Below are 26,231 nucleotides of genomic sequence, written 5' to 3'. Positions count from 1 at the left end.
GAAAATATGGTCTGGATATTTTCACAATAGAGTCAGAATGGTTCTAATAAAGCCCCAAACATATTCTGAAGCTTTTTTGCATTTATGAGCAACAAAGGAGATTCAAATTAAAGTCTTTCTGCCACTGAGGTAAATCAAGGTCATATGTTCTGTTTTTGTGCTACTGAATATTAGATTTCATTATCTGGAGTTGTACAAGCTGTTTTCGTAATATGAAAAACAGGTATGCGAATGATATGAGTCAAGTTAGTTATTATGTGGTGACAGAAAAGTGAACGATTATTCATATTGAATACGGTAAAGGAGGAGATTTGTACATAAACTATCAGGATATAGTACAGTACATGTACATGCACAGCTGTGTTTGGGTTCTAACATCTGCTGGTAGAAGCCACACAGCTTCAGTTCCGCCACCTGACTTTATTACAGCATTTCAGATTGTCCACGACGTTTAGTACCAAGTTCACCTGAGACTTTCATGGAGACACAAACGCAAATCGTCTTCAACTCTCTCGCTCTCATTATTTTTGGGATCATAAACCTAGACGGCTTAAATAACTGGACTGTTTCTTTATCTTTACATTAGGGTTTAGCAGCACTCTGGTCTCTGCGTCTTTCTGTGAAAACTGGAGGCCATTTTCCTTTTTTTTTTTTTTTTGCCGCTACACAAGAAACAGCACAACACATACATACTGTATATACACAGACATCAACGTTACTACTAATCTCCTTATAGAAATAAAACGTAATGCGCCTGAGACACACACTAGGTACAAACACACATTTAGAACTGGTGGAAGAATCACAAATGCATCATGTAAAATGTGCATTCAATTTCAAAAATCAATTATCTATTGTTTGCATTTGGGTGAATCTTCATGAGCCATTTCCACTGACATGAGAGCGCAATAAGCTCCATTAAAAGAAATGTTCAAGAGGATCTAATGTTTTGGAACGACCGTAAATGTCAAAACATCCTGCTCTCAGCTGCTTTAATATCGTGAGACTTGGAAGAAGCGCAGTTATAAAATCACAGAGGAGCCACATTCAGATTTGTTTTCTCTGTCAGTCAATAGCTTTTTTTTCAACATCTACAAGCAGGAGGAAATCACTGAATTGAAGTGTCTTCACGATGGTACTACTGCTACATTATTCAGCTCTGTTGACCTACCTCAAATACGAGCTACAGCTACAAAAAAGGAAACACGTAAGAATTGAGTCTTTGACTCCACCTCATAGACCGTATGCAAGAAATGGACGTAATAGTTTATGGCCGGACTACGGTTTTAGAGCCTTAAGATTTGCAGAGTGACTGGAGACATGGCAATTTTAATACTGGAAGTTCAGAGGCGTCACCCGCAACCACGCTCCTCACTGGATGATACCAGTTGTCTACTCATATGGCCTATTTTCCTCTAAATGGGAACATAATTCACAAAACTGACATCGTCTTCGATTGAAGAAGAGCTGAAACTAGTATTAGGCCATTAACTCCTCACAAATGTTTACTGATGTAATAACTTGCATGAGAAGTCCTCTGGTGGCTAACTGCTACTTCCATCCTACTATGCAGGCCTCACTTTTCCAACCAGAGGTCTACGTTGATTTCCTAGGTGGTCTATGATCTGCCTCCATCAGGTGGTGTTAAATACTGTGGCAGGTCATCTAATTATTAGGTTTTGATTTGTGATTTAACTTTTTCATCCACAGCTACTCGTTCTGGGACAAAATAAAAATTGCGAATTGGCCACTATATAAAGATGTATCAAAATTAAGTGCGATATGTGTGAAGAAGATTTGTAAGTATTAAGTATTAATTGTAAGTATTGTTTTATGGTATTATAGTCGAAGAAGAGCTGAAGTTGGCTTGTCTAAGTGCTGTTGGTGGAGAAAGTACCCTGATGAAGCTCCCGATTGGTCCGTTGCTGGGATGAACTGGAGACTGATTGCTGAATGTGAGGAAGAGGGCCACAGTGGTGTGTTGTTACTGATGGGTTTAGGTGAAGACGAGATGCTGCTGGTCCAGCAGGGTTCTGGTGAAGTTGTTGATTGGACCGATGGCGCTCAGTGACATAGCGTTGTCCCGCCCCCACAGCAGGTTAGGACCGAACACCACAGCCAGGTTACTGTTGGTCATCTTATTTACCTCACTGTTGGCTGACACCTGAACAAACACACACATATATATACACTGAACTATATATACTAGACCGACTGATAAACCGGCCTGACTGGCTTTGCAGTGTATGAGCTGTACCTGTGCGAGGAATGTGACGAGGTATCGCAGTGATGTGTAGTTCTCCTCTGGCAGTGACTCCACCAGCATCTTCATCGCCGTCACCTGGTCGTCACTGGATACAGCTGAAAAATCGGGAAGATGCATGTGGCTGTCATTGTCTTTCGTAGATCTTAACTTGTTATGTTCATTCTTACTTTTAATCCTCACATTTGAACACAAATATCTGTAATTTCCACTCCTTACATTAACAAAACAGATATGTTAAGTTACTGATGACGCATGCAAGAGGAACGCTGCACACCAAGATTTAAACCTGAAGACAGGACATAAAAGATGTAGCAAAATAAAGACTTCTACTTTTACCAAATACCTTCATTTCAGAATAGAAACTTCTGCTACTGGTTTACTCTACCTTTTCATACAAATACACATTTTAAATGTGTAAATGCACATAAAATCATACATAATTTAACTAAAATGTGGCAAAAATTCTCAGGTATTATGTGTTTATTAAGTTAATTTAGTGCAGTAATGTTCAGAGTCCAAGTTCAAATGCTAAAAAGTTTCAAGCTTAATTCAATTTGTTCACAAAAATGTGAAAGGTTTTCACTATGGCAAAATGTGACCCTGAATGAATGAAAGAGTCTCGATTGAACGTACAATTGAAGTTGACGATGTCGTTGTAGAGCTGGTAGGTCAGCAGAGGCTCCGGCAGCTCCCTCAGGAATGTTTTCAGGATCACAGCAGCCAAGTGGACGTCTTCAATCTCTCTGAAATTCACGACTGCGCCTAAAAACAAACAAACAAGGAAACAAACGCGGAATTAGGAAATGATGTCAACCCACAAGACGCCATCTTAGTCTACCATCACTAACAGACAAAAACACTTCAGACCAGCCCATCATACCTGAGTTGTATTTAAGCTGGACCTCTTTCACCAAAGTAACGTTAGCAGACCTTCTGAAGATCCCCTCAATCTCCAAACCTGTCAACAACACAAAAACACACACACACAGAGTGAGGGTAACTCCAAACATGTCACATAGTAAAAGTTCACTGGTGCTTTGTGTTACCTTGATCTGTAAGGAAACCGATGGTGTCTCTCATGACCACAGGAACAGCATCTCCATCTGGACTCCTCTCTCCGAGCCTGACACACACACACACACACACACACACACACACACACACACACACACACACACACACACACACACACACACACACACACACACACACACACACACACACACACACACACACACACACACACACACACACACACACGTGCAGCAGTTAGCGCAACAAACTTAACCTGGTGATAATGTTATCATGTTAATGTTATCAAATTCCACACCCAGGCTTCCTACAGCTTGAGGCAAAGTTCAATTGAAGACTTGTCAGAGCTTTGTTAATGTCACTTAAGTCTCTTCTTGATATACATTGCCCAATGGTGAATAGTCAATTATTTTAAGAATAAATGTACATCAAAGGAAATTAGCATTGAAAGGTCACATAAAAGATGGATTTAATAATACATTTAATAGTTATTTCTGGATGCATGAAGACTTCTTAAAGACCTTCAGAGACCCTGACACCTTGTGCCCTGTTGAGTGAAAATCAGTCACAGTAGAACCTGACAGACGGTTTCAGTTACTCACAAAGCAAGAGGAACCCCAAACACCTGGTTGGGAAGCGGAGGGCTGCGAGGAGGAGACATGGGAGGCTGGGCGGCCGGTTTCAGAGACGCTCTCAGTTTGTTGTCATATCTGTCACAGAGAGCGTGTTAGGTTATTAGTGGCTTTAGGTTTTTAGGAATATTAAATTTCAAAGAGCATTTTTTGGAACACTTGCGCTCACTCTTTTACACGAGCAGGAATGAGCAGCTGCTCACACTTCACCACATCCTCCAGCTCACTCAGGTAGCTCACATAGTTGATCTTCCTGCCAAACTTAAAACTACATACAGACAGAGAGAGAGAGCAAAGAAAACTGCATCAAATTATCAGCCATCTAGGAAATGTACTCCTTTCAACAAGCTACGATTGAATGATGTGTCAAACGTCAGGATTAGTCATAGAATTTGGAGTTGCATGCTTCATTTACCACAATGAAGAGAAACACATTAATGCCTGCTTTGATGATCAAAGTAGCATCTATTATAATCCATCAAGTTTATCGCACTCCTTATTCTTCCTCTTTCGCAAATATTTAGCTGCAGGACAGAGGAGGACAGGAAATGAGGAGAGAGAAAGAATATGATGGACTGGGTAGTGTAGGAGTTTTCTACCTCCAGAAGATGGCAGTAATGCACCATAATGGATGCAAGTTGCCCTTAAACCAGAAGAGGAAGAAAGAAGGAAGAATATTACATTACATGTCATTTATTAAACGCTTTTATCCAAAGCGACTTACAATGGAATTGAGTACAATCAGCCATATTAAGCTATGTAAATCGTCTATGGTCATTTTAACGACCACACCTCACTGCCATGACAGATCAAAGGCATGTGAAATGCTGTGTTCCCATTTGATTAGCAGAAAAAAGATAAATGCTAAATCTAAAAATATGTATAAAGACAAAGTTGTACTTAAAAAATATTTTCAAGGTCTGATTGGATGAAATCTACCAAAATCCACTATTATAATAATAATAATGAACAGAAAAGTACAGATGTTTACTTAGCATTCTCACTAAAAACCAACCTGATGATTGGTTTGAAGAGGATCAGCAGAGTCTTGATGAACATGGTGGGATGGACGATGTACAAAGCCTTGATGTTCTTCTTATACCTGAAAACACAAGCAGCAGATGTTGCTTGTAGTAATAACTAAACCACTTGTGTTGGTGCACTATCTGTAAAGCTCTTGGGATATTTACAGTTAAGATATCCCTCAGTGAGCAGCCTTGCTCTCGTGTTACATTTAAATAATGTGTGCACCATTTTCTTTCCATCAACAACAGTGAAAAACTGGTTCATAAAATATTCACAAGGGGAATCAGCTAATGAACCATCACTAGCATCTGGTTCCTATTGGTGGAAAAGCCCATAAGTGCAATGTCAGTGATGTACTTGAGCTTACTTTCTGTCAAACTCTCTGTATGCATCTCGAAGCCAGCTGAGAGACGGTTTGTTTTCACTGGTCAGCCCATGATGGAAATAGATCAGAGTGTAGTCACTTTCCACATACTGATCCAGTGTTCCTTTAAGATACCTGCAGAAAATAAAAATAAAATAAAAAATATGTATAGACACACAGACTTCCATATTCTGTTCCAGGTTCGCAAAAAGAAAATTCACATTTTCAAGAGCAGGATAAAAACAAACAGCATTTTTCTTCCTTTAGTGGTAGTGAGACTTTGAAAAAGCAGTTCCCTTTAATGACTTTCTCTATACTGAGTCATGTGACTGTGTCCTGGTGAGTCAGCAGTCTATGAAACCACAATATCCCAGCTTTTCTTCCAGCTAACACACTTTCATTGCATATGACCTCCCTCATTCCACTCATTCTTGATTTCTGGTAATGAAACAACTATGACTGCATTTCTTTTTCACTTCTATGATTGTTTATTTTGTTAAAAAGTATGGGGAAACACCTTTCAACATGTTGTGACATTTTGTGGACCAAACAACAGCCCTAGTCCCTCCTCCCCTTCACGCTGCTACTATACAATCTAATAAATGTTAATAATGCCCAAAAAATGTTTGCTGATGTTTTTACTGTTACATTGATATAATTATTTGTTTTTCACAACTCTTAACACAAAAGTGGAACACCAATGAAATCCCAGCGGACATGTTTGACATTATTTTCTGCTCAGTCGGATCATTGAGGTTACATTAGTGCTTACATCAGCAACTTGTGATGGTCAAGCTGGTGCTGCGGGGGCATCCTGCAGGCGTTGAACACTATCACCTTCCTGCCAAAGTTATCATCACCTACCGACACACACACACACACACACACACACACACACAATTACTGAAAAAGTTTGAGTTATTTCAGTTTGAAATAAACCAAAGAGAATATTTGTGTTTATGTAAATAGTTCAAAAACATTTGTCTCTGTGAGTGCTTTTTATTTAGCCATAGTCATAAACCTCAAAGGTTTGCATGCTGTTAATTTAGAAAGAACAAAAGAATAGCCGCTACGGCTCGAACTTGTTTTTCCATGTCCCTGCTCACAGCTATGTTTTCAGCAAGAGCATTCTTGCCTGTTTAGAGGTTTGTGTTGACTGACCTGCCACTTCAATGATCTGATGCCTGGCGATGTCATAAAATGGATGGTCCCATGGCAGGTGAGGAGAGCTGCTGTCAAAGCGCTGGGAGATATCCGTGTCTGAGCACACACACACATACACACCAATGTACATAAAAACAGTTCAGTATAAAAGCCCGAATTTTCTCTATTTAGAGCCTCCAGATATGGAGACACATAACATTTTTTCGAACAGGAACTTGAACAGGAACTGTACAGACATGTTACTTTTGTGTCCAAGCAGTTCTCACCGGACTTGCTGAGAGTTGACTCATCAGCAGGCCACTGCTGGTCTTCTATGGTGGAGAGCTTCAGCTGTCCTAGCTGTGCCGTGGCAGGGTCATCGCTCAAATCAACCAGCAGCTCTGACGACATCACAGACACTGCAGAACAGTGCTACAAGCACACACTCCTCAAGCAAAGGTGATGTCTCGGATACAGAGAGACACACAAAGCTGTGGCTTTTCACACAGCAGCAGCAAACTTTCTGCAAGAGACAGAGAAAGACCTCAGGTCAATGGCTGCAGAACAGGAATTACTTCATTATCGATTAACAAGATAATCTATGTATAATCCAATCCAAATGCAGAAGCTTCTCACATGTATATTGTTTTTGTTGAAGTACAAAAACAAACTAACGTGTATATTTTGTTATATTATATTAACTTTCTTCACATCCTAAGTAAGAAATCCGATATGAAACTAGTTTCGGTATCAGTCCATACTGGTCAAAATCACTGGATCAGATATTGGAAAGAGGCAGTAAAATGTAAACAAAAATCAGCAACAGCATTTTGGCTGAGTTATGTTTTGGGCTGTATATTTCTTTTTTCAGGAAGATTTGTAACAGTGAGAACATTATCTATTTGAATATGCTACAAATGGCTAGGTGGTAAATGCATCAGCACAAATGTGTTAACAGCTTCATAGATTAATAGGTGTGAAATGACTGTTGGAATGAGTATAATAAGTCCATGTTGTGATATTGGTATCAAACACTAAAAAGTGATATTGAGTCACCACTAGTCCCAAGGATTTTTCCATTCAGAGGATATGTGCGCTGAGGTATTTGGCATTTTTATATACGGAATTTCAAAGTCAAGGCTTTTAAATAGTACAATCAGAATAACTTGAAACACGATGTAATCACACAAAAATCAAACAATATACCATCACTGCTGCAACAAACAATACAGAGTGAGACCAACGATTTAGAGAAGCCTCAAAGAATATTATTGATATTTTGAGTATTCATTTCCTGTGTGCACCAATTTCATTTCTGACCACGAGTTACTGCGTGTCTGTTTAGGCAAGAGTCCGTGCAGCCCGCCCTCTGCTGCAGTTCATATTCCAATTCTGCCTCCAGCAACTCCAAATGACAGACCAATGTGCAACTCTGTGAGATTGAGTCAGTAGCATCACGTATCTGCTTCAAGTTAATAGCTGCTGCAGCATCTCGCTTCCTCCTCTCACATATTTACTCAGCCCATTTTCTCTTCTAGCCCAGCCCCCACTTATTTACCCCGTGTTCTCTCTTGCACACACACACGGCCTCTGTTCTCTCTATTCTGTGATGTTATGCTGGCTGACAGCATGTTGCTTTAAATAAATATTGCTGCTAACCAAAAGGCACAATCAGCCTAATGCTGCTGACCAACAACAAACACAAATGCAGATAGTGAAAAATGACAGTCAGCTTGTTGGTTAGCAACCACACTGTCAGAATGGACACGAGTCGGATTTCTGGATGATTTGACAGTAACAGGTTCCTATTTTTCTTGCTGCGTGTGTTCCGGAGCACAATAAAAGGTCAGCCAGTGAAGGTTGCAGCAGAAAGCTGGGGAATGCTCTCAGACTGTGAGCTCATCTGTAGACACATACTGTATTAGCTCATCACTGGATATTTTTTTTTGGTTCAGTTCAGAATAGGCTTACAGTGAGATTAAGCTAGAAATGCATATTTTTGGTAGTGGGGCTAGAGGAGGTTTTCAGTCAGAAAAAGCTGTCTAACATTGAGATAAAGGAGAAAACATATTATTGACATATCGTCACCTTAAGCAGGTGTAGATTTAACGTGCATTCTTTTGTTCAGTGGCTAAAATCTGTTTATTTGAGCTTCTGCATCTCTGCTCTCAAATCAGTCTCCTAACATACAGATTCAAAACCCCCACATCAAAGTAATTTGTTACATGTTCAGTCAACAAGACGTTCAGTCAGCTGTTGACTGCTGCGATCACTGAAACAAAGTGGACTCTCTTCCCCTATATCTTGTGTGTATGTAGCGTAATTGTGAAATCAAGCAGACAATGAAGAAGCCAGTTAACTTATCAGCCTAACAGTAAACAGTCTGTTTAGATCCTGGAGGATTTACAACAGTGGCGCTCAACAGAATCCGGTGGTGGACCCAGCCCCACCCAGCCAAAGTCACCTGTCTACAGGTGGATCATGTCATAATACATGCACAGACACAGCTATTGTGGGTCGAGCAGTGACAGCAGTGCTCAGCCCCTTTCATTTCTTCTCTCTATCACAGCTCAGCAGAGCAATAAAGGAAAGCAGCTTAGTCAAAAAGTGTCCTCAAGGGGGGTGGAAACGCGTTCCTAAACAAAACCCCTCAGTCACTTAGTTCTGGTTAGCGCAAAGATCAAAGTGAGCATGTGGAACACAGCAATGCTGCAGTAACTGATAATTTCCACATCTGAAACACTGCGGAGCACTTCCTTCATGTCTTTGATTACTCCGCCAGAGCATAATAAAATGGAGTTTGAAAATGTTGCTGGCTGTTTCAATCCGGATGGGTAGAAACAGAACCCCTTGAAAACAATGACACAGTAACCCACATTTCCAACTGGCTCTTATCAGTCTCTACTCAACAATCAACTCTGATAAAAAGTGCTGTCAACACTTGCTTTCAGTTTAAATATAATTGTATGGTCGATCTGATAAAATCTAAAACTAAGCAACAACAGCAGATGAGAGATCAATTTCTCATTTATACCAACACACACATGGTCTGAGTATATGAATGACCAAGTGAAGTTTTCAGGTGCAGGATTAAGGACAAAGATTACTGTCAATACAAAGATGAAATACTCCACTGGATGAAGATAGTTGAAAATGTATTTTGGTCATAGAAAATGCCATTTTGTGACAAACTGCTTGGTGAAATGAGGAGAAATAAAACAGTACACTGTGATTTTTAACCGTAACAAACAGGATTTTGTTGATTTGCTTGTATGTACTGGCACCCTTTAAACTGCTCATTGAGGAAACATGGGAGTGTTTTGGTGTTTTTGAAGTGGATCATTCTGATTTAATCGGTTGAATGCAACATTAAGAGGACGAGAAAGTAGTGGCACGGTACATTGACAGACATTTGAAGGGTTTGGCAGAATGCTCTCACTGTCTGGAGCGAACAGTCTAGCTACCGATGAAAGCAACAACTGAACAGTTAGATATCTTAAATACGCAGAGCCTGTTTAGAAAACTTGACTTATTTAGCCATGATATCACGAAACATGCTAACTACTTTAGCTGAAGACGAACACGAGCTAAAACACATTAGCACGCTGGTACGGCTCATTTACTAGCATATATGTGTGCGGACATTTTCTTAGCAAGGCCTAGAGTGATGTGTGGACATTAACAGACACAAGTAAACAATGTACAGAAGTGACGCTACAGCTAAACCACGTTACCGCAGTGAAAATGATTCGTCCATGTTCACACAACAAACGAGCACCGTGAATCAGAACCGAGAGCGCACAGACGTGAACGTTTCACGGCGGCCTGAGCTGCACACCGGAGTCGCAGTGCTGTGTTTCAGCACCGACGTCACACCACAAACAAATCGCTGGTTACCGTATTTGTGTCGCTGCTGTCCAAAACGGGCTTTTTGGCTCCAGTAGCTGATCGTAGTACTTCTTCAGTCAGCGCAACTGACAACAACGAACTGCGTCAACGCCTTTTCCGGATCATGATTTTCAAAATAAACGGATACGTTTCTGTTTTTAGACTTTAGTCTATCAAAATAAAATCACACAAAATTTCTGACAATTATGAATGTTTCCCCATGAGACTTTACATGGTTAAATAAGGGTTACAGATATGTATTTATATGTAACCGTTATTACGTATTTACATATATTTAACATTTATTATGTAACCTTTATTTAATTAGTTCATTTTTATATACCTTTATCTAATCAGGTAAAGTCTCATGGGCCTTTTTTTCCCTTGCAAAATGTCTGCCATGAAAGCTAGCTGCCGTTACATGGTCTGTTTTGACTTAATTTACCATCTTGTGCACCTTTTTTAAAACGTTTGGAATTAGTGAGTGACTCTCACTCACATATTTAATGAATCACATTATCAGCGACAGACAGACAGATGTTCCACTAACATCGGCAGTCAGAGGTCAACACTGAGTGACGCAACCTTTGGGTTGACTGTGTTTCTGGTTAAAAAAAACAAAAAACATGGATGCACACATACTGTATCTCAGGCCATTGTTAGCAAACTGCCCTACAAGGTATTTTGCACACACAAACAGTGAAGCAACATGTCCATATACAGAAATTGAACTTGTTCTTCTATGGGGTTTAATGGCAACTTGCATCCATGATGTTGCATTACTGCCATCTTCTGGAATTAGAAGATTCCTCCTAGTCTGTGATATTTTCTGTTTCTTCTCATCTCCTGTCTTTTTCTTCCAATCGTATCAATCAGACAGGCTAAGAGGTGGGATGCTGCCCTCCACTGTTCAAAGTTCCCAATCAGATTTGAAGTCTGTAATCACAGTTTGAAGTTCTCTTTACACTGATCCCACTCCAACTCCTTCTCTATTCAAGAAGCTATCAAGGGTATGTGATGTCAGAACATCAAAGGCTAATTTTGGATGTGATGTCAGATATATATTTGCAACTGCCGTAAAATAATGTGCAGCGCATTAGGGAAGAGAACAAAGCCTTTTAAGGATTTTCAGGAGATTCAAGAATTAAGCAGATGTCTGTGACCACAGCTTAGCATTGCTTCGATCATGTACTCAACGCAACCTGTCCAAGGAAACCAGCTGTTCACAGGATGTTTGCTCACCTCTGCATCCTCCAAATACAGGGTGCAGAAATACCTTGGGCAGGGCACCTTTGGAACAGTTGTAAAATGCAAGAGGATGAATGATGGGGAGATCGTGGCCATTAAAATGATGAAGTCTGAACACTTTTGGAAGGCGAAAGAGGAGGTAGGAAAAGATTCAGTTTGAATTGTACTATTTTTTCTCACGGTGCAACTGTATTTGGACAAATAGATGGCTTGTCTAGGCATCACACAGTATGAAAAAGAAATGTAATGATTATCCTAACCAAAACAATCACAATTCTTTTAAGATATTGTGATAAGTGTAAAAATCTGCTCTACAAAGGTCCGTTGTTTTGATCATTATTTGATGTACTGGTTGAATATGACAGGCAAGGGATGATAGAAATGATGTCCCGTTACATAATATTGTGGTAATTGTTGGCAACAATTTCCCCTATTCACTATGGTCCTGCTCAATAAAATTACCCATAATCATCGTTAGAGCCATACCTACCTGAAGGCCACAGTAGGTGGCGCTCTGCACTGTGCAGGAAGGTGTTAAATAGAGCAACAGGTAATTACTCGGCAGGTGTGCTGCTGACTGGGGAAGCACACAGTTTTTTGACCGCCGCCGTCCGTTTTGATTAATAAATGTTGGTGATTGCATACGACGCTCATGTGTGTAATTCATTCATTGGACCCGGAAGACGACGCGTCAACTACTACGAGTACCAGTACAGCAGCCCCCTCAAGTGGCTTAGGTTCGTTTTGATGTTTTATTTTAAGAACAAGTCACTACAATCATCATACTGTAAGTGGTTTTTGTCACAATGTTCACTTTTGAGCATTGCACAGGGACACACACATCATCCCATCCGTACACTTGTCAAGGTTTGGTATCAGTGTAATGTAATATCAAATATGACCTTTCATCTCCAGGCTGCTATCCTGAGGAAACTTAAATCACTGGACCCAGAAAAATCCAACCTTGTCCGTTGGTACCAGATGTTCAAAGACAGAGGACAACTTTGCCTAGAGTTTGAGCACCTAGACAAAAGTCTCTATGACTTGATGAGAGAAAGACGTTTCCAACCTCTTCCACTGAAGCATGTCAGACCTATTGTCAAGCAGGTACCTCTGCTCTTCACTCTGCACTAACAGACACAAAATATACTGCTGGTATGCTGGTATATTGATGGCATTACAATGCAAACAAGATATTTCAATAACTTTTCAGCTCGCCAATGCACTCAATTACTTGAGGGCAGCTAGAATAATTCATGCAGACCTCAAGTTGGAGAATGTGATGCTGGTCAATCAACAAGTGGAGCCCTACAGAGTCAAAGTGATTGACTTTGGCCTATCCAGCGATGTTCGGTTTACCACGGTGGGCTCATACATTCAGACTCGTCCTTTTCGGTAAGTAATTACAACCAAACTGATGTTTTAGTGTTGAATTGGCGGCTGTATAAGTGGCTGTAACAATATAATTGTTTGAAAGAGTTCTGCTTCTAATGTTTTCTGGCAGGCTGGACACAGAGGTGTAACGCTGCTCTCAACAGTTCTTTACCACTTTATCATTATTTGAAAGTTATGCCTAATGTGATTATGGTTGTTTTTGACTCTCAGTTCTCCAGAGGTCATTTTGGGACTCCCTCTCACAGAGGCCATAGACATGTGGTCCCTGGGATGCATGGTGGTTTTCCTCTACCTCGGCACTATGCTCTACAGTGGTGACAGTGAATATGATGTGGTAGGCACTACTTTAAGTTGAGACTTAAGAATGGTATCACGTTATAAGAATAATCATAGGATTATCATAATGAAGACTCCCAGTGTGACATTCTGTTGTGTTTGACTTTCAGATCAGGAACATAATAAAGACTCAGGGTCAGCTACCACACAGCATGCTCTGCCAAGGCAGAAAAACTCACTTGTATTTCATGAAAGACAAGAGGTCCACTACCTCTCTTTGGAAACTTAAGGTACTTTTCCAGAATCTCTCCCTGTACCCACAAGAAGTTAAAATGAAGAAGACATAGGTCTTTCCCACTTTTGTACCAGTTTTATGTACTTAGAATATCATGTGCATGTCTGCACAGAACCCAGAACAAGTCCGAAGAGACAAGCGGAAAAAGCCAGTGGAGAAACAGAAGTGTGAGATGACCTCACTGGATGACCTCCTATATGTAAGTTAACATATAGCACAAGAGGGGCACAGTGAAATTGTTTTCTTATTCACTGCTGGAGATGATTCAACTGTTCTTTCATGCTCCAGACACATTCGATTAACAGTGACAACAACGCAGATCAAGATGCACAGTGGAAAGATGTGCAGATGTTCGTGAACATGGTGAAGGAAATGCTTCAGCTTGATACTGACACAAGGATAACTCCCTCTCAGCTGATGCAGCATCGGTTCACCAGGATGTTGCACATTATTAACCTGTATCCAAGGAGCAAGTAGTAAGTAGTAGTAAAACTTGAGTGGACAAGTGTCCTAACTACTACAGTCCAAAGATGAAGATGTTACTGCAAGCTGGAGTTGTTATAATGAATTGATAACCGAACGCCTAATTACTGCTGCCCTCTGCTTTGTTCTTTGCCTATTTGTACCCACTGTTTTCTCACATTATTTGTTGTTAACTTGACTGACTGGATAAATTGTCTTGCAGTGTCAGGGACTGCTCCGATATGATGACATTCTGTCAAAAAAACAAAACTCAGGGCAGAGCAACGCAGCAACCATCCACCAGGACTGCCAGCCCCCACAAGCATCACTGCATCAACCCAAGTCCAGGGTCCAGGAACCAAACCTCACAAAGGTCACACGGGTCATGGGTGAATAGTAAGGTTGTAGATGTCAAGAACACAAAGAACACTGACACTGTGGTGACGAACCACCCAAGCATGACTGCCACTGAAGTGAGGAGCCACCCAAACATGACTGTTACTGCAACGAGACCCCACCTGAACACGACCGACACTGCAACAAGGAGCCACCTGAACATGACCGACAATGCAGTGTGGAGCCACCTGGACATGACCAACACTGCAGTGAAAAGTGACCACAACATGACCATTAGGAAGAAGATAGCTGAATATTATGATGTAAAACCTAAGCTTGCCAACAAGAAGTACTATAGTGATAATAGCAGTTCTCACACAAACTCTGCAAGTCCATCCATCCCAAGCTCCAGCAGGGGGGCTGAGACATATGTCCCGACATGGGACAAGAGAAAGGTAGCTCTTAGTGAAGACTGTGATCACAATTACGATGTGAGGTCAGACCTTAAGAGGCAGAGGGCTGAGAACTACTCAGCAGACAGATCCCCCTGCAATAGCAACCATGACTCTACCCACATTGTCCCTGATCCGTCTTATCACAGGTGCAGGCCAGAAGAACAACGTCCTTCAGACAGCACCTGGAATGAGAGACATGTCTGTTCAGGGCAGAAAAGAAAAGCTGGTGCAACCGCAGGTTCACACAAGCCAGGCTGCAGCAACAGACCTGAATCTACCCACACTGACCAATTTCACTCAAATCAGCGAAGGCCAGATAAACACGTCCAACACAACTCTCCACATTCACCAGACAGCCCTCTGGCCAAGAGACGAGTTCTATCAGTTCAGAAAAGAAAAATACCTCCAGAAGAAGAAGTGCGGCCTACAAGAAGAACTTGCGATCACTGGTTAGATGAAACACAGACGATCCAAAGAGGTTCTGCAGCACAAGTTCCATCGACATCGGGCTGCAGTGACAGACATGAATCTACCCACACTGACCATTTTCACTTGAATCAGAGAAGAAGGTCAGATAAACATCCCAACTGTCCACATTCAACAAACAGCACTCTGATCAAGAGACCAGTTCGATCGGGACGGAAAAGAAAAGCCCCTCCTGAGGAAGAAGATGTGCTACCTTCAAAAAGAACTTGTGATCACTCATTAAACAATAGAAAGTTGACACAGAGTTCAGCAGGTCCAAAAACATCAGAGTGCAGCATCAGTCATGAATGTGAAGATGTGCAGATGTGCATGCTCATGTCTCGTACCCCCGATGTTCACCTTCTTCCACCAAACACTGAACCAGTAGAAGATAATACCTTCTCACCCAAACACCCAACTTGCCAAGGCAGATGACCACCCACCAAGAGAATGGTTCTTTCACAGTTCCTGCCTATAAACATTCAATCTATATCTGATAATGACTAAGGCATGGGAACAAAATGTGTCATGACACATGACAATCGACAAATTAGGGTTTATTTTATTTTATTTTCATAAGAATTAAGTTATGCATTGTGCACAAGACACTTAAGAGATGAACAAGTAGATTTCATGAATAAAGTCCCAGTCCTCACAGGGCAACATCCCTTCAAAGATGACACATGAGAGGATGAGGTCCAATGAGACCATATTTCAATTTTCTAAGAACTCCAAAAGTGAAACATGGTGGCAACATATGGGCATTTTAGCTGCAGGGGCAGGGAGATCCATCAGAAGTGAAGAAAGAATACATTGAAGCCAAATACATAGATCTCTGAAGAAAAATCTGCTCCAGTCCAGAGGGAATACAAACAGAGACCGAGGTGACACTTCACTGCTGAGTCTTTGATTATCCACAAAGGTCTCCGACAATGCCCAGCTCACAGACTAGATTATTTTTAATAAAAAAAAAAAAAACTCCAAAATGATGTTGATGGCACATTTTGTCCTTTCATAAAGGGAATTTGTAGTCTAATCCAGCCACTGGGGTGTATAAGTGAACTTGGTGCCGGTCCCAAGCCCGGATAAATGGAGAGGGTTGCTTCAGGAAGGACATCCAGCGTAAAATCAATGCCAGTCATGATAAGAAAGATAAATGTCAAAACATCTGCTGAGGTGACCACTAATCAAGAGCAGCAGTCGTCTAACCAAGAGAAAACCACTTGTGCTCCGTTTATGCTTGCATCATTCGCCATGTTAACTGCGTTTCGGCTGCTTCAGCAGGCCCAACCAGTGTCATTTTTCGTCAGTGACAGAGGTAACTGTGATTGGCTGTTTAGCTCTAGCCAATCAGAAGACGAGAAGAAACATCAACACGACAAAGCAAAAAAAAACCCTAAAGAGTGCACATACAAAAGACTTTTTTCACTGATTTATACAGACTACAGCCATCTGCTGGGGAAATGAAAGGTAATTTCCTCTCATGCAGGAACAGACCATATGCACAGTTTGCCTGTTGGCTGTAGTCGATGCGTTGTGTGTGCAAGTGCAACTTTTTCCCCGTCACATGCCAACTGAGGCAGCATTGCAGTTGGTCATTGTTATTCGTCTTTGGCCAACCACAGGGCCTTCCTGGTCCTCAAATATTAAGAATTATTAACTATAAATGATAGATTAATACTATTATTAATATAACTAATAAACAATCACCCAAATTATACTATTTGGACAGTGTCATAAAGAGCAGTTGTGGATTGAAGAGGAGATGGAAGACCAGCCCCCCACAGTGTAGTCAAGAAATAATCAATTACCATTGTTATAAAATATATAATAGAACATTTTCCCTTGAAAGAATTGGAGTGTAACCCACAAACACACGTTATGGTGTTGCATTTGTCCATGGTCCCTACACTCTTGTCTCACTGTATTTTGTAGACGGTCCCTGTACTCTGGTTTCACTTAGTTATTGATCAGGAAATGCAAATACGTCAATATCTTTCCAAAATCACTGCTGTCATTCAATCTAAAGTTGAACTATGTGTATATTAGATATAATCGGACTAAAAACTGGACAGAAATAAAATAGAACTACACCTACGGAACGCCTGAGGAACATTTCTGTGTGCGGAAGTGCCACTGGGACAGTCATGTAAACAGCACATACCTGAGGAGTTCCCAAAACTGGCCAACAGCTTTTATCATCACAATGCTGAGAGCGACAGACGACGGACACGTAATGAGCGAAACTCGCTTATTTTCCTCGGAGGTAATGAGGCGTTCAGGAACCGTGAGAGTCAGCGGGAGCGTCGCGTCAGGAGAGGCTGACGCTGCGGCTACAGGACGGAGGCTCGACGCCGACCGGAGAGGCCACAGAAAGTGGTCGGTGGTTGCCCTGTCTGTCCTGAGCTCCGCCGTGTTCGTGGCCGCTGTCGGTTGTTTCTGCGCCCTAGTTTACCCGATCATGAAAGGTAGGGAGCGCTCTTGTTTGTATCTTGTGCAACTAATGTTGTCGAAATGGCTACTTTAAAAGTTACTTCTAAAGTTTACTAACAGGAAGTCTGACGAACTTACAAATTTAATGTAAACACCCGGACACTTTCTGCTGGACATCGTGTTTATTACTAACTCTTTATAATAGATGGACTGATTGATTCATTCATTGACATTACATCCTTGCATCTGTGCAAATAACCTGCGATTAAAGATGCAATGTGTAACATGTAGGTGAAATTATTTTGCACAAATTGAAGATAAAAAAGGATACTTTTTTATAAGTGTACAGTTACCTTTGATACTATGAATTGTAGTTTTTTACCCCAGAATGAACGTTAATTTTTATCAAGAGCACTGTCAGCTCTTTTTACAATAGCAAAAAATCAACAAACGAAACATCTTTTGCATTTAGATTTTACCTCAAGGCTACATAGGTTCTCCAACACACTTGGAAGGGTGAGGGATATTCACACTATCAGACTGTCTGTCAGAAATTATGAGCATATTTGCTTTTTCACATGCTGTGATGCAGCAGTGACTGATGGTGACTGTTTCAGAGCTGCGGGCAGAGAGAGTGAGAGGAGTGGATGGGACTGAAGAGAGGATTCTGGGTGAGTGTTGCATCCAACACATTCCTTTTTGATGTTTTACACCTTTAACCTGAGCTTAGAATTGTAGATACTTAATGTCTACTGTGTACGTTTAAGAAAAAGTGAATGCTGAGCACCATGGTATCTCACCTGCAAATAAAAACCTGAATATTTCAACAACTGTGTTGAATTGTGTGTGTGCGCATGTAGGTTTCTGGAGTATCCTGGTGCTGTCAGTATTAGTCGGGTCTATCTGCTGCATTCTCTCATGGACACTCACTTACCTGGACTCGTACCAGGCTGGCTCACTGGCTCTGACCCACTTCAGGTAAAAGGCAGATTTGTGTGCACAAGTGCAATATTTGAACTCACCAGCAAACATCAGATGCAAAAAAGAACTGTCTTTGTGTCTGTGCTTTCTTTCAGAGATGCATCTGACCAGGGTTTCCTCATGGATTACGGTGTTGTTGTCCTCAATGGCATCATGGCAATGCTCACTGTCATCTGGAGCCTCACCTGACATAGACACAAACACTCACTAGTCTGGCAGAGACCCATATTGTACTGTAAATGTAGAAGTATCCGAGGAAGTCTTTGAATTATGAATTGTTTGCTTGCAAAGAACCTACTTTGTTTTTTTTTTTTTTTACTGTTAATGGTCATGGGACTTTACCTAGTTAAATAAAGGATATACATGTTTTATTGTTTATTAGGATGCTAAATTATACACACATAAGTTGTGGTGTCCACACCACAAGTTACGTGTGCTTTTATTTTGACTAGAGTATCAACAAAAGTATGCAATTTTAACATCTCAAATAAGAAAAGGTGTTGCTACATTTTGTCCATGGCAAAGCTGACTGAAGTCATGCAGCAACATTTTGATAAACTTAACAGTCAAAGCACAGTTGTTACAGATTAAGAATAGTGTGACAGTGAGCCAGCATGCACCATGAAACTGGGAAGGCTAAATGGAACCCAGCCATCATTCATTTGATTATGAAGATGACCCTTGCACACTGGCGGGCGAACTCTCAGTGAAAACACATTTTTAACCACTTAACAAAAGGCTAACCAAAATCTGTGTAAATAAACATCTCGATATGTGACATAAGGATTGTAAGGCAAAAGGAAAGTTTATTTGAGATACTTTTTGCATAGAGAACATTGTTTTTTTCCATGGGCACAGGATTTCATACATTTATAAATACTTTTTCTCAGAAATACAGAACACACACATTCACTATTCATGTGCCAAGTTGACCGTCATCTCCACTGAAGTGGGTACAAATAAATACAGTACCTACAAAATAAGTTTATATCTCTGTGCTTTCTTATATCATGATATATGAAAAATGTTTTACTCGTCATTTAACTATTCAACCGTCTGGAAACTGAATTATGTGTCGCTTTGTGAACAAAGTCCATGGAGAGAGTCAGCTATTTTACATAACGGCACACACGTGTTGTTGATCCACTGCTGCCTCCATTAGTAAGTTCAAATGTTTTATTTTGTGAGTGAGGAGTTTACAAATTTCTGTTTTCCATCACCTGATTTTGTTGATGAGATGATTGTACGTCTTGTAGGATAACACATTTGCAAGTACCAGATCTCATTCACAGACTATCATAAACATCATGAAGCAGCTATATAAGTTGTCTAGTAGAAAATAATGGTGTATAACGTTAGTATTATCTGAAGTGTACCACACATTCACTAAAGCAGCAGGTATTAATAGTGCAAACATGTTTGTTGATACAAGAATAGCATGGTAATCACTTTTACTTTTAATCTAAATTCAAAATGTATTATCTTGTCCACAGAAACAATCAAGTGTGTGTATCCAAAGCCTAATGTCATCCTGTACGTGTTTATTCATTGCCATGAACACACGCTGTCCTCAAAACATTTTCCTGACCAAAATAAATGCAATATTATTGCAATGTTTGTAAGTATGAGCTTTACCTTCTTAAAATGACTCTGAAACACAGTGATTTAGGCCTTTCCATTTTGGTGAAAAACAAGATTTGGAAATGGGATGGAAACGGGACAGAATGCCTTCTGTCCATGTGCTACCTCAATTTGGGTTGTGAACGAACAGACTCCATTTCACACATGTTCCCACTGCACTTAATACTCACTACAGCATCCAACTGCTGACAGTAGCCGGTAGCCCCTAAAGTGATTGTTTTTGCTGACAAATAGAAAATTATCACAAGTTCATCCAAAAAAAGTTCTCATTTGACCTTTTTAGGCACTAACAAACATCTCAGCCCAACAATGTCAAACAATATGTTTGCTTCACATTGGTGAACAACGTAACATTTCAAGCTTCATCAGTATCGTGTTCATTAGACATAGACAGTAATAAGCTACAAAATAAGAATACAGTACAGCATGTGTTGACAGTATGAAACAGATTTTTGGCAAGTCTAAAGGTTTGTTCAAGTTAAAATGACAGGTTCATGCAAAGATGCAGGTATTGTTTTGTAGTGTGTACTCCACATAAGGCATCAGTTTATCACATCTTTTACCACATTCTTAATAGCTGCTAAATCAACTGTAAAGATACTGTAATTTGAACCCAAGACAATTTCAGTCTGCCATTATGAGGATTCAGTAAGTGCTGTCATTAATGACTGTACAGACTCCAGAACAGAGAAATGTGCTCTCTCTTTCTCTTTCTCCCAGGGCTGCGAGAAGTCATTATTTTCTTGCAGCCCTCGTTTGGGAGTTCTTGAAGCTTGTTCTTGAAACATCACCTGGGCAGAACTTTTTTTCTTGTTTGGTGTCCAACAACTTATTGTGTGATTGGCCAGACATCTGAAGTGGGCATGGTTAGTGCTATAATAATGCCATTCCCAATGGGAAATTCCCAGGGGTTCTGCACTTGTGATGTATGAAATGGCCTGGTCAAAAATAACTTTGTGTTTGCAACCTCAAGAAAAAACACATTTCTCTGATCTTGTATGCACAGGCCGACTACAAATGAGAAACAATTGTGAAAAGTCAGAGCTGTAATTTCTGTTATGAGATCAACAACGAGGTGAAATTGAAAGAAACTCTAATAAGCAGTTTGTTCACAGCAGGCAATGGCGTAACAACTGGTAAGAGCCAATCACACAGTGAATGTGGATTACTGCTCCATAATGTCTAAAGTCTGCGTCTACTTGTTCCAGACTAAAAGGAGGAAAGTGGAATATGCGATCCACACTTCTCCATTTCTGTGATTTGAAAACTCTGGGTTAGTATGGATTCCAGGCATAACTGTAGCAGATGTGATGTGTTTTAAAAGGAAAATATAATAGTGTGGATGTAGCAAAACACATCAACAATTACATCAATCCTGTACTGATACTCCTCTGCTATGTCTGTCAGCTCTACTGACACCCAGTGGCCAAAGTGTTTTAAGCAGTGTAGGCCACAACAGTCACTACACAGACTTAATTAAAGCTCACCTTGTCGAATCACTGTGTTCACTCGGCTTTGGTGCCTCAAGTTTGCAGCTGCTTTGTGTTTTATCTTCTGCTCTGGACACTGCTTCCTGCTCAGAGCGCCTCTTGGAGGCAAGTTTGAAAAGCCAAGCCAGGAAGAAGACTGCGGAAATGACTGCAAAGTAGCCGGCATAGATAAGGAACTGAAAGAAGGGAGAAAAGACAATAATTAGTCAAATCTACAAAAATAGACAGTGAAAATGATATTTCACGACAGGTTCAATGTCTATATTGGTCAAGATCTGTCAAACACTAAAACAAAACTGTCAATACCCGATTTAAAGTAAAAAATCTATTAGCTTTCGGTTCCCTTGAGCCATTACTTTTTTTCAACAGGGCTTTTATTGTATAGTATTTAAAATTTTTAAAGGCTAGCAGATCAGTGCTGTAACCTCAATCACTAACTGCACACACGGGAACTTCAGCTCGAGCCGCGAATGTTACACTTCTTACCTGAGTGAAGACATCAAGGCCGAGGCCTGCAGAGTCCACCACCACTAGAGTGAGCAGAGTCTGCAGAAGAAGAGCTATAAAGGTGTTCACTCCAAACACCAGTGCATACCGCTGCATGCTGAGACTGGCTGCAATTTGATATCTGAAGGGTCAAAAGGCACAGCATAGCACAACATCATGAGGAAGGTTCAGATCTGTGGGACACTATTTTATTGATTTAGAAATTAACCTGAGTAAGACTGTTGAAAGAATAAATAAAAGTAAAACTGACATCCAAATCCTCTCACAGCTCAAGAATAAAGCTCATGTTGCATTTCTTCTCAGGTGATGACTTCGTTTGAGTCTGCACAAACCCAAAAAATATGTTCTAATGTGCCACTTTATCTTTATCGTTTGACTGGAAAGTAAAGTGTGTGTCACTTTACTCCTCATACCATAGTCCATAGAGAAAATGACGTCACTGCTAGGGTTCAAATTTGTTATTTTGTAACTTTGGTATTTGAAATCTTTGGTTCGGCTCCAAGTAAGTTACCCAAACTTACTGAAAAAGGCAGCAATAGAAGCCTCTATGTCCCTGTGAGCTAAAAGAAAAAACAATTTTCTCTATGGACTTTGGTGCAACAGAGTAAGCATTATACACACTAGCTTGCAATCAGAAAAAGCTGGCCCATCCCTATAATATATAAAAGTGTACCAATATCACAGACTGACTAAGATAAACTGCAATTGCTAAAAAGCTGAGTGTTTTTCTCTCAAGTGAGTGACCGGCTACTCACGTGGCCACTGTGATGAGCAGCATGTATGTGGCTCTGAAGAGGACGTATGAGCTGTAACACAGCCAGATGTTCTTCAGTGTGTCCATGACAAACACACACGCAGCCATGAGTAGAGAGAGGATGCACAGAGCCAGCTCGCCCCACAGAGCCCAGCGCACAGGCAGGTAGCCGACCAACAGAGCTCCCAGAGCCCCTGTTAGAAAGACAGTCTGTTCATACATCACCCGGCACAGAGGACACATGCTGTCAAGTTAGATTACGAATCAAGAGGTGAGTAAGTAAACCCCCAATACTTTACATCAATCAATAGGAAAAAAGGAAAAAAGATGAACTCTGTTTCCAGTGAGTGCAAGTCTCCAGGTCTTAGCACAGGGTGCACACACAGCGCAGTCAGTGCATGTGTTAGTACTAGAGCTGAATGATTTGAGGTAAATATTAGTATTGTAATCAAAATGCAAGGATGAGACATTAAAGAATTGGCATAGAACATGTAGCAAATAAAGCCTAAGCTATTGCAATAAGACTATAGTTGCACAATATGGTCAGAAACTCATATTTGGATTATTTTTGACAGCTATTGCAATTGCAACATGATACATAATTGGTAAAGACATCAATTAACAAATCCAAAACGGTTTACGGTTTCTATGGCAGCCTCACCTAACAGTGTGGACACTGTTTCTACATAGCCATTGTAAATTTCATAGTCCTTGGATGGACGAATGTTCTCCCACAGAGCTTGAGCGTAGTTGATGACCTGGAAGTAGCCACATGTGGCCAGCGCCCACCACAGTGACCAGGCCAGCAAGGAGCGACTTCTGTAGCACTGCAGGAAATCATTGAACAGCATTTTCAACACCTTTACAACACCACTGCTGGAGCTGTCTGGTTTGGACGACGTGGGTATCTATATGGAGAGCAGTGGATGTACAGAAGAACGTGTTACAGATAAATATTTATCATAACATTGGTTTAAACTGAAAAATCAGCACTAACTGTGCAGACATCCTGGCTCCTCAGAGGCACTTCACTCTCTGAATCTTCCACATTCTTGTCCAGGAAGAATGAGCTGCTGCTGTGCCGCCTCTTCTTAGCTTCTGCAGGGCTTTTGTGGAAAAACAAGCTCTTCTTGGGCATGGGCAGAAACCACGGAGCAACAAAGGCCACAGTGGCTGATGTTAAAGTAAAAATGACAAGATGGAGCAGCTCAACTTTGTCGACCAGGAGCAGAAGCTGTCCCAACAGAGATCCGGCAGCAGATCCAAACAGAGTGGCGCTGCGGCAGTAGCCTGTCACTCTCTGGTAGTAAGCCGGCTCAACCACGCTGTAGATGTACGAGTAGTAGGCCACCTCCGAGGCTGTGGCCAGTCCAAAGAAAAACTCCAGAAGCTGCATGGCCAACATGCCCTGTGCCTTCAGCAGAATGACAAAGGTGACGACCAAGCTAGTGGCCTGCAGGACTAATATAGGCTTATAACAGAGGTAGTCGGTGGCAAGGAAGACAGGGAACAGCAGCACGAGGTAGGAATATGTCCATACTGGATAGATTTCATTCACCACCTGCAGATAACAGAGGATTTTCCTAAATTAGTGTTATCAGAGTCAGCCATAGTGGTGCAAGAGTCTTGTACTCGCTCAGATCACTTGTGTCCTGCAGCTATTAGTGTTTCTGCTGTGTCACTATTGTCAATTTAGCTTGTTTATCTGGATAGCAAGAGATTTTGCATGCAGATGTTGAAAAGTCACAAGTTAAGTTTTTCACCATTATGTATTGTAACTGCATTGGACAATGAGCACATCTATTCAAAGTCATGTCTTTGTGGCTTGTAAAGTAAGAATGCATGTAGGAGAGAATAAGAAGTTTTATAGTGGCAGAATTTAATCACAAAGTAGTCCACATGAGGTTTTTGCACTTCCTGAAACTGCTTTGATTACTTGGAAAATCTTCTCTTGTGGAGAGAATTTAAGAGGCATTTTCTTCAGTTCCTTCTAAAAGGATTAACAAGAAAAATTCCAAAGTGCGTGGACATTATTGCTCATGGGGAATTTAGTCCTTGTGCAAAAGCCTGCAAAAGGACTGAGACAATTTAAAACACAGCCTTGCTCGCAACACAACACCAGTGTTTTCTAACTGGTGACTACGATGACAGTACATATGCACACTAACAAAAGATGTAAACTGAGACAGAGAAACCAATGACGAAACAGGATGAGGAATGTGTGTGGCTCAAGCAGCTTTAGTAATGATGTAACAAGAAAGTAGAATTACCACTCCAAGGATATGTGACAAACAATTGAAAAAGTTGTCGAACTCATAACAGAAAATACAGCTCTTGACTTTTCACAATTGTTGTTTCTCATTAGTAGTTTCTCTTAAACTAAGCAAACAACTTTGTGGATGGTCATGTGATGTGCTTTCAGGTGCGATATGTATTGATGCAGGTAATTCATTCAAATTAATCAACTATTTTGATAATCAATTGACTGGCTCTCTGATTTTTCAAAGTTTGCGCCACATTACAAATAAATCACTAAAACGGGCAGTTTGTGGAAACACCAATCAACATTTTATTGGCCAAACAACTTATCTATTATCAGAGAAAATAAACGACAGCATAATCGTTAGTTGCAGCATGTAAAACAGTATGTACATTATGAGTAATATACATGTTGTTTCTCATTTTAATATTGCAATATGATGAAAATCAGCTTAGGATGTGTGAGCAATAATAATGAATGAGAGGAAGTACACCTGTCATGACAGTTAAGTAACATTACTTAGTTGTACTTCCTAGTAACTTAACCTGCCGTTTAACTCTACAATACAGTTTAAAACAGTGCTTTCTTTAACTGTGTCACAGGGCTGCGGCTGCGGCTTCTGCTGCTGCTGAGGAAACATCAAGTGTTGACAGTAAACTAACACATGCTAACAGCTAGCCTTATAGCTATTAAACAAACCGACCTGTGTTTCTGTCAGGTTCTTGTCTGGTCCCATCAGGAAGGCAGTGAGGAAAGGTTCCGACGGCCGCATGTTCGTGAAGAACCCGTAAACACACAGCAGAACTGTCGGGTAAAGAGCAGACATTTTCGAACGTCAACACGACCTCTACGTCGCTCGCATGCGTAAGAACTCAATGAACG

At 40.8% G+C, this 26,231-nt stretch overlaps 4 protein-coding genes across 5 annotated transcripts; 2 read left to right on the top strand and 2 right to left on the bottom strand.

Annotated features, from left to right (window-relative positions):
* Positions 1 to 1,832: 1,832 nt before the first annotated feature.
* On the bottom strand, positions 1,833 to 17,575 carry arhgap1 (Rho GTPase activating protein 1). Of its 2 annotated transcripts, none has more exons than XM_058612402.1 (13): positions 17,448 to 17,575; positions 6,751 to 6,986; positions 6,482 to 6,580; positions 6,093 to 6,180; positions 5,324 to 5,455; positions 4,946 to 5,032; positions 4,100 to 4,198; positions 3,901 to 4,008; positions 3,313 to 3,389; positions 3,147 to 3,224; positions 2,900 to 3,028; positions 2,258 to 2,361; positions 1,833 to 2,164 (listed from the first exon to the last, which is right to left on the bottom strand). In XM_058612402.1, the coding sequence occupies exons 2-13, from the start codon at positions 6,872 to 6,874 to the stop codon at positions 1,997 to 1,999; spliced, it is 1,293 nt and encodes a 430-aa protein (XP_058468385.1). In that variant the 5' UTR covers positions 6,875 to 6,986; positions 17,448 to 17,575; the 3' UTR covers positions 1,833 to 1,996. The 2 variants fall into 2 exon arrangements, with proteins under 2 accessions (XP_058468385.1, XP_058468384.1); XM_058612401.1 differs by lacking the exon at positions 17,448 to 17,575 and adding an exon at positions 10,361 to 10,493.
* LOC131442102 (homeodomain-interacting protein kinase 2-like) lies at positions 11,210 to 17,157 on the top strand. The gene is made up of 8 exons (XM_058612398.1): positions 11,210 to 11,738; positions 12,515 to 12,706; positions 12,813 to 12,994; positions 13,205 to 13,328; positions 13,441 to 13,560; positions 13,678 to 13,764; positions 13,854 to 14,041; positions 14,251 to 17,157. Exons 1-8 carry the CDS (start codon positions 11,538 to 11,540, stop codon positions 15,716 to 15,718), a joined length of 2,562 nt encoding a protein of 853 aa, XP_058468381.1. The 5' UTR covers positions 11,210 to 11,537; the 3' UTR covers positions 15,719 to 17,157.
* arl6ip6 (ADP-ribosylation factor-like 6 interacting protein 6) lies at positions 17,356 to 19,680 on the top strand. Its single transcript, XM_058612403.1, has 4 exons — positions 17,356 to 17,751; positions 18,334 to 18,387; positions 18,577 to 18,694; positions 18,793 to 19,680. The coding sequence occupies exons 1-4, from the start codon at positions 17,490 to 17,492 to the stop codon at positions 18,884 to 18,886; spliced, it is 528 nt and encodes a 175-aa protein (XP_058468386.1). The 5' UTR covers positions 17,356 to 17,489; the 3' UTR covers positions 18,887 to 19,680.
* Positions 19,484 to 26,231, bottom strand: slc19a2 (solute carrier family 19 member 2). Its single transcript, XM_058612400.1, has 6 exons — positions 26,053 to 26,231; positions 24,087 to 24,650; positions 23,751 to 23,997; positions 23,091 to 23,283; positions 22,315 to 22,456; positions 19,484 to 22,004 (listed from the first exon to the last, which is right to left on the bottom strand). Exons 1-6 carry the CDS (start codon positions 26,173 to 26,175, stop codon positions 21,822 to 21,824), a joined length of 1,452 nt encoding a protein of 483 aa, XP_058468383.1. The 5' UTR covers positions 26,176 to 26,231; the 3' UTR covers positions 19,484 to 21,821.

Source organism: Solea solea, chromosome 2 (assembly GCF_958295425.1).
Source record: "Solea solea chromosome 2, fSolSol10.1, whole genome shotgun sequence".
Classification (NCBI taxonomy): Eukaryota; Metazoa; Chordata; class Actinopteri; order Pleuronectiformes; family Soleidae; genus Solea; species Solea solea.
This window is presented reverse-complemented; position numbering and strand designations above follow the sequence as displayed.

What these genes read in the sequence shown, in the direction of transcription:
- arhgap1 (XM_058612402.1), bottom strand. Translation starts at nt 6,874, where the DNA reads ATGTCGTCAGAGCTGCTGGTTGATTTGAGCGATGACCCTGCCACGGCA. An exon ending in TACAGAGAGTTTGACAGAAA is followed by an intron (nt 5,033 to 5,323) that starts GTAAGCTCAAGT and finishes TTGTGTTTTCAG; the next exon opens with GTATAAGAAGAACATCAAGG. An exon ending in CTCTTCAAACCAATCATCAG is followed by an intron (nt 4,199 to 4,945) that starts GTTGGTTTTTAG and finishes GTCTGTATGTAG; the next exon opens with TTTTAAGTTTGGCAGGAAGA.
- arl6ip6 (XM_058612403.1), top strand. Translation starts at nt 17,490, where the DNA reads ATGCTGAGAGCGACAGACGACGGACACGTAATGAGCGAAACTCGCTTA. An exon ending in AGTTTACCCGATCATGAAAG is followed by an intron (nt 17,752 to 18,333) that starts GTAGGGAGCGCT and finishes TGACTGTTTCAG; the next exon opens with AGCTGCGGGCAGAGAGAGTG. An exon ending in CTGGCTCTGACCCACTTCAG is followed by an intron (nt 18,695 to 18,792) that starts GTAAAAGGCAGA and finishes GCTTTCTTTCAG; the next exon opens with AGATGCATCTGACCAGGGTT.
- LOC131442102 (XM_058612398.1), top strand. Translation starts at nt 11,538, where the DNA reads ATGTACTCAACGCAACCTGTCCAAGGAAACCAGCTGTTCACAGGATGT. An exon ending in ATTCAGACTCGTCCTTTTCG is followed by an intron (nt 12,995 to 13,204) that starts GTAAGTAATTAC and finishes TTTGACTCTCAG; the next exon opens with TTCTCCAGAGGTCATTTTGG. An exon ending in CACTGGATGACCTCCTATAT is followed by an intron (nt 13,765 to 13,853) that starts GTAAGTTAACAT and finishes TTCATGCTCCAG; the next exon opens with ACACATTCGATTAACAGTGA.
- slc19a2 (XM_058612400.1), bottom strand. Translation starts at nt 26,175, where the DNA reads ATGTCTGCTCTTTACCCGACAGTTCTGCTGTGTGTTTACGGGTTCTTC. An exon ending in AGAACCTGACAGAAACACAG is followed by an intron (nt 24,651 to 26,052) that starts GTCGGTTTGTTT and finishes TGTTATCTGCAG; the next exon opens with GTGGTGAATGAAATCTATCC. An exon ending in GGAGCCAGGATGTCTGCACA is followed by an intron (nt 23,998 to 24,086) that starts GTTAGTGCTGAT and finishes CTCTCCATATAG; the next exon opens with ATACCCACGTCGTCCAAACC.